Source organism: Ptychodera flava, chromosome 3, assembly GCF_041260155.1.
Source record: "Ptychodera flava strain L36383 chromosome 3, AS_Pfla_20210202, whole genome shotgun sequence".
NCBI classification, from domain to species: Eukaryota; Metazoa; Hemichordata; class Enteropneusta; family Ptychoderidae; genus Ptychodera; species Ptychodera flava.
In genome coordinates, this window is record NC_091930.1 from 21,899,609 (window position 1) to 21,907,236 (window position 7,628).

Genomic DNA, 7,628 nt, shown 5'->3' on the forward strand with positions numbered 1-7,628 from the left:
GAAAAACAGGCAAAGAAGAGGTGATATATTGGGCAAAGTGTATCACAAAATGACTATAGGAATCTTTGCAAGACTTGGATCAGTGTCCATGAAAACTTTTTGTTATACTGGTCAGTGAAATTCATTTATTGCATAGAATCAACCAACCTGCCATGAGAGCCAACTCTTCTTCACACAACAGATATTCTTCATAATCAATTGAAGTTTCCAGTGATATGTAAATGGCTCCAATGTCATTTAGCAGTTCGTTATACAAAAATGTACTCTCCATCATTCCATGTAGACGTCCACTTGAATAGTCTTCCATAAAAGATTCAAGATCTTCTTGTGACTTGCAATCCATGATGTAGGAAATACTATTGCCTTCTGTACGTTTCACTTCCATAGTCTTGTAGCGATGATTGAGTTGCTTTTCAACCAATTTAGAATTTTCTTTCGTCCGCTTTAGAGAATAAAAAGAAGCATCTACCTCCTCGATTGTGTTATTCTGTTTCGGTATGATGCGGTCGATTCTTGTTGTTATTGCAAGTTCACCTATAATTACACATTACGAAGAAATATAACAGCACTTGTCCAGTTGTGTTATGCGTTTTATGGACGTTACATGAATAATCAAAGACAGTAATCAAAGACTAAATTTTGAGTTATACTTTTATAGAGTTGTGAATTGTGTAATGTTTATTGAGTTTTTTCTTTGATACTTTTTAGAGTGTATGTTGTGTATATTGTGTAATGTATGAGGTTTTCCTTAGTTATATTTACGATGTGTCTTGCATAATAGAACTTTCAGAAATACTTACCCTCGGCTCTCTTTCGTTTGTTTTTCTGTGTCCATAGTTTCGAGAGTATACGAGTGTCTGGTTCCTTATTAGTTTTAGCTAGTTAAAAGAAACAACAAGAAAAAAAGGACAACCCCTTTCAGCAACGTAGCAAATATTACAACTGCTAAAACTAGAACATTTTTTAAATATATTTTGTATTTTCATAAGAAAGGAAACTTGCAGTCTATCTCTCGGACACTTTGCAAGTGAATATTTGTGTCACAGTTATGTTGATATCATAGCTTGCAAAGCAATGGATCTTTTAAAGAAAAGATAGATGTTATAAATTAAAGCCGCAAGCAGCGTTGGTTCGGCCAAGCTGTTGCAATAGTTGAAAGTATTTGCACTGATGATACCAGGTGCAAATGTTTAGCTTCAATGGACTTTTGGTTATTGTAAAGAAGAATTTTTAATATCATCTCGTGGTTATTATAGTTTTTTTGTGAAATCCAATATTTGCAAACTCGATAGTACTCACAGTAGGGATGATATAAACAAAATTTCAGTTCAAATAGTAGTGTGGCTGTGGAGAAGATTTTTTAATATTATTTGCTGGTAATTTTAGGGTTTTAGGTTTTTCGCAGAAACGAATATGGCTGCCAAACCACATGACCGATTAAGACATGTTTCACAAACTTCAAAGTGCTCACACTAAGGATAATATGAGTGACAAATTTCAGTACAAACATTGTGTTGGCTCTGGAAGAAAAGATTTTTAAAGATGAAATTCTGGTATTTTTTGAAAATCCAATATGGCCGCCAGACCACGTGGCCGACTCATATGCTTTTCGCAAACTTAAAAGCGCTGACATTAATGATAATATGAGCATACTTTCAGTTTCAGTTCAAATGGCACGACGGTTCTTGAGAAGCAAATCTTGGAATATTATTTGCTGGTAATCAAAGGTTTTTACACAAAAACCAATAAAGCTGCCAAACCATGCAACCTATAAATGATTTTCACCACCATGCATATGATAGTGCTCACACTAAGGATGGCATAAGTAAAATTTCAAATGAAACGCGTTTGTTTTGGAAAAGAAGATTTTTAAAGACTGAATTTCAATTTTCGCCAAATCCAATATGACGGCCAAACCACATGACCGATCCATATGCTTTTTGCAAACTTGAAGGTGCTTACACTAAGGATGATAACAAAAACGGGTAAAATTTGAGTTCAGTCAGTTTTTTTTTGTTCTGGCGAAGTAGCTTTTTGAAGATTGAATCAGGATTTTCACAAAATCCAATATGGCGGCCAAGGTTACATGACTGCACGCAATTGTATTAACAGACCAAATGTCATCCTTGCTATACACGGAATTTCAAATCGACCAGACCCCAAGGTCTTCAAGAGAAGTCATTTTAAGGTTTGGGGAAATCCAATATTGCCGCCAGGTCAAGTGACCAATTTTCAGGGTCAGGTGCACGAGTACTCATATGTACCTATTAGCCCTGCAAGTAAGAGAAGTTTACGTGAAGCAATTTTTGAGTTCTAGGTGAGCAAAAATGTTACGGAAGAAGAGAATGGAGAGGGAGAAAAGGAATACTTATCGCCTACAAACACAATAAGGGGCCCAACGAATGGGCTCGGGCCCCTTAATATTTTATATGGTTGCGTATGGTACTTAGTAGGTATCATGGTCTATTTAGATATGTTATTTCCTATTAGTATATGCCGCTGTGAAAATTTAACTCACGTTTTCTTTCCTTTCTACGTTTCTTGGAAAGCGGAAATGCAGTGCCAGTCCTTGGCGTGCCTTTTGCAGAACCCTTTGAGAATTTTTTCTCTGTTACATAGAAAAAACACACAATAATTATCTAAGTTGATCACGTTTTTTATAAAATAAAATAATTATGTAGTTTACTTGTTTCCCTTAAAACTAATATATCTCCCTTGTGGGTACATTGTCTGGGATAGGCAAACATGTATTGATTAGGCACATCGCAACAATAATCTTAATATTCATAAATTTCATTTGCATCATTCTGGTAAATTGTCTGGGGAATTTTGGCCATATATACGACTGCATAATATTAAGCTAAGCCAATCATGTTCCAGATATGAAAAAGTGATTGACTTACCCTGAAAACCAGCATCGTGCTTTCCTCTCTGTTTCTTTTTCTTATGTTTTGACAGACTCTCTCTACTGTCTTCTTGCACTGGAAGATATATATGATTTTACATTATAATTATTATTATTATTATTATTATCTTTATTAATCCTCGTTGGGAAATTGGATTGCTCGCCACAAAGATAAAACAGAAGCAAGTCACCACAATGAAAACTACTTAAAAACATAGCACTAAATACATACAGTAAGAAAGACAGGTAGACATAAAAGCATGCACATATATACATACATCTCTGCATGTTAAGAAGATATGCGAATGGTCATGTGCGAGTTCTAGGTGAGCAAAAATGTTACGGAAGAAGAGAATGGAGAGGAGAAAAGGAATACTTATCGCCTACAAACACAATAAGGGCCCAACGAATGGGTTCGGGCCCCTTAATATTTTATATGGTTGCGTATGGTACTTAGTAGGTATCATGGTCTATTTAGATATGTTATTTCCTATTAGTATATGCCGCTGTGAAAATTTAACTCACGTTTTCTTTCCTTTCTACGTTTCTTGGAAAGCGGAAATGCAGTGCCAGTCCTTGGCGTGCCTTTTGCAGAACCCTTTGAGAATTTTTTCTCTGTTACATAGAAAAAACACACAATAATTATCTAAGTTGATCACGTTTTTTATAAAATAAAATAATTATGTAGTTTACTTGTTTCCCTTAAAACTAATATATCTCCCTTGTGGGTACATTGTCTGGGATAGGCAAACATGTATTGATTAGGCACATCGCAACAATAATCTTAATATTCATAAATTTCATTTGCATCATTCTGGTAAATTGTCTGGGGAATTTTGGCCATATATACGACTGCATAATATTAAGCTAAGCCAATCATGTTCCAGATATGAAAGAGTGATTGACTTACCCTGAAAACCAGCATCGTGCTTTCCTCTCTGTTTCTTTTTCTTATGTTTGACAGACTCTCTCTACTGTCTTCTTGCACTGGAAGATATATATGATTTTACATTATAATTATTATTATTATTATAATTATCTTTATTAATCCTCGTTGGGAAATTGGATTGCTCGCCACAAAGATAAAACAGAAGCAAGTCACCACAAATGAAAACTACTTAAAAACATAGCACTAAAAATACATACAGTAAGAAAGACAGGTAGACATAAAAGCATGCACATATATACATACATCTCTGCATGTTAAGAAGATATGCGAATGGTCATGTGCGTGGTCCTTAGCTTCTATGAAAAAATTCTGAATTATAGACCGAAATTGCTCTCGGAACAAAAGACATTTTGTAACGCTTTGTATTTGTTCGTGGTATTCTCAGTCGTCCACTCCTGTCGATACGTTCATTGTCAAAGTCATTGTACAAGGGATGAGTCGTGTCAGATAATATATGTCTCACTTTATCAGTAAGTCGTCTGCTATACAGGTCTTGAATGGATGCCTGGTTTTCCCCTATAATTCTACTGGCTTTCTTAACGATTTTCTCCAACCTGCCCTTGTCATGAACAGAAATCACATCACCCCAGCAGACAATGCCAAAGGAGAGAATACTCAAAACTGAAGCATTGTAAAACATGGAAAGGAGTTTTCGATTAACATCAAATGATCTTAATTTACGAAGGCAGTACATGCGACTATTAGTTTTCTTTATGATAAAATCAACGTTATCACAAAACTTCAGTTTGTCATCTAGTCTTGTACCAAGATATGTATATGTACTAGTTCTCTCAACCTCGGCCCCGTCTATTAAAATGGGGTCAGGTTTTTTCGCATTTCTCCTAAAGTCAATGTGCATATCCTTGGTCTTCTTTACATTAAGATGCAGGTAATTTTCTTTACAATACTGTACAAAGCGATCAATTTCATCAATATACTGAAAATGATTGTCCTGGCTAATTTTGCCTACCAAACTTGTGTCATCTGCAAACTTGACAAGTGGACAGGTCTCAGTGCAACTACGACAGTCTGCCGTGTATAAGGTAAAAAGAAATGGGGCTAGGACAGTACCTTGGGGTGCACCTGTGTTAGAACTAATGATGTTTGATTTGATGTCTCGTAATCGAACATATTGTGACCTGTTTGTTAGATAATTAAAGATCCAGGCGATCATGTTTGTGGGGACCTTCATTCTCAGTAATTTTTGAACTAACAGATGTGGCTGAATGGTATTGAATGCACTTGAGAAATCAAAGAACATAACACGAACAGATTTACCGGCATGATCAAGGTGTGAAAAAATATTGTGAAGAACCAATAAAATTGCATCATCAGTACTTCTGTTCTTCCTGTACGCAAATTGATATGGATCAATAAAATCTTTAACAAAAGTATTAAGTCGGGTAAGTACAATGCGCTCGCAAACTTTCATAAGCGCTGACGTCAGAGCAACAGGACGAAGGTCATTCATAGTTGAAACAACCGATTTCTTAGGCAGTGGAATTATACATGACCGTTTCCATATTTCAGGAAGAGAATTACTTTTGAAACAAATATTGAAAATGATGGAAAATATGTTGGCAAGTTGATTTGCACATATTTTAAGTACTCGTGGAGATATTCTATCGGGACCGGATGCTTTTGTTGGGTTTACATTATTGAATAATTTGTTCATCTCCTCCTCATTCGTCGAGAAGAACTGGGCATCATCATTGCACCCAAGGTGGTTTCGTATTTGTATGTGTTCACTGGAAAAATCATGACAGTCGAACCTATTATAGAATAAATTGAGTTTGCATGCATAAGTATTGTTATTCTGTGGACATAGATTAGTACTGTTGTTCGCTTTGTTATTTCCATTCATAAGTGTAAGACCATGCCAAGTACGTTTCATATTATTGCCAATAAAGTTCTCTTCAATTCTTTCCTTGTACGCTCGTTTTTCCTTTCGGATGGCATTTTTCAGTTCCTTTTGAACTACTTTGAGTTCATCTTTATTTTTCCTGGCATGGAGTAGTCGCTTTCTGTTGACCAAAGACTTTACGTTTTTCGAGATCCACGGTTTATTGTTTAGAAATATCTTTACTGTTTTGTTTGGTACGACAGAGTCCACGCAGAAATTAATGTAATCGCCGACTGTCTCTACTAAATTGTCAATGGATGTTGAAGAATCTAAAAATACGTTCCAGTTTGTACATTCCAGAGAGGCCTTCAATGAATCGATAGATTCTGGAGACCAACGCTTCACTGTGATAGTTTTCGGCGGTTCTCTTTGAACTACAGGACGGTATTTAGGCAAGAGATGAACAAGATTATGGTCAGATTTACCTAGCGGGGGAAGCTGTACAGACGAATAGGCATCCTGCACCTTTGAGTAGCAAAGGTCAATTATTCTGTCATTCCGGGTAAAGTACGACACATGTTGTTCGTAGCTGGTACTAGTTTTCTTCAACGAGCAATGGTTGAAATCACCAAAGGCAGCCCTCCGGTTAAGAGGGTCATGGGCCATTACGTAAAGTCAACTTTATTGTAGTGGGCTACCAAAGGTCATGGGGTATTACATAAAGTCAATTTATTGTAGTAGGCCGCCGCAGGCAGCCCGCCGATAAAGAGGGTCAATCATGGCCATTGCATAAAGTAAACTTTACTGGACAGGGCCGCTGAAGGCGTACGGCCGTTAAGATGGTCATCGGGTATTACATAAAGTCAATTTATTGTAGTGGTTCGCCGCAGGCGGCCCGCCGGTAAAGAGGGTCGATCATGGCCATTGCATGAAGTAAACCCAAGTGGAGTGGGCCGCCAAAGGCGTCTGCCCGTTAAGAGGGTCATGGGTAATACATAAAGTATATTTATTGTAGTTGGCCGCCTTGGCGGCCCGCCATGGCATAAAGTGAACTTTATTGTAGGTATTATGTTTTTGAAAATGTGGTGACCCCCTTTCCTACCAGTGAAAAAACGATGACCCCCTTCGCGGATTCCAAAATTGGTATGATTCCCCCCCCCCCTGGATTTTGCCGCCGTAAAAACTGAACGGTCCCTTAATCCTCCTGTTAAAAACTCTGTATTTATTCATAGACGTGCAATGTCTCTGATTGTTTACATTTCTACAATGGCTAAGTTGTGCATTCATTTAGCAAGAAGAAATGTGTTTCGGAACCAGGGTCCTGTTGATCCTTTGGACATATTTAAAAGCAAGATTTTCTCCAGATTGAGAATTTAATTTGAGTATCGTCGTCTACGTGAAAATTTATATTCTTTTAACATTATTCTGGGCTTTTGATGATATTCTTTGTGACACTCATGATGGTCAACTCGATTTTCACATTTAGGAAACGTTCCGGTTTTTTGTCCATCGCTAAGTTGTGTCACCGTTTTGAATTATTATGTGATAGGTTTAAGATATGTCTTTCTTGTTGACATTTACTTTTATCATTCATGACGTTTTCGTTTCAATGCCGACCATCACTTGGTAGTGATTATCTTTTATTTGTATCTTATATTTCCTTTGGTTCCTTTAAAAGTAAAAATTTCGTTTTACAGTTCTAGTATGTAGGGACCTGCGTGAAATAAAGATATTTGAAAAGCTACTACTACTACTACTACTACTACTACTACTACTACTACTACTACTACTACTACTACTACTACTACTACTACTACTACTACTACTACTACTACTACTACTACTACTACTACTACTACTACTACTTTAACGTTTAGGAAATTTGATTAAACCTTTTGCTTTCTTTTTCTCTCCTCTTCTGTCAACACTGA

At 36.6% G+C, this 7,628-nt stretch overlaps 1 protein-coding gene across 1 annotated transcript in view; it reads right to left on the reverse strand.

The window, feature by feature from the left end:
* LOC139128334 (titin homolog) overlaps window positions 1–7,628 on the reverse strand; it is a 115,306-nt gene that overhangs the window by 103,840 nt on the left and 3,838 nt on the right. Inside the window, exons 5-9 of the mRNA XM_070694133.1 lie at window positions 3,431–3,520; window positions 2,904–2,981; window positions 2,519–2,608; window positions 801–878; window positions 148–534 (exon numbers count right to left, since the gene is read on the reverse strand). Coding sequence (XP_070550234.1) covers window positions 148–534; window positions 801–878; window positions 2,519–2,608; window positions 2,904–2,981; window positions 3,431–3,520 — 723 coding nt within the window. The remainder of the gene's footprint in view (window positions 1–147; window positions 535–800; window positions 879–2,518; window positions 2,609–2,903; window positions 2,982–3,430; window positions 3,521–7,628) is intronic.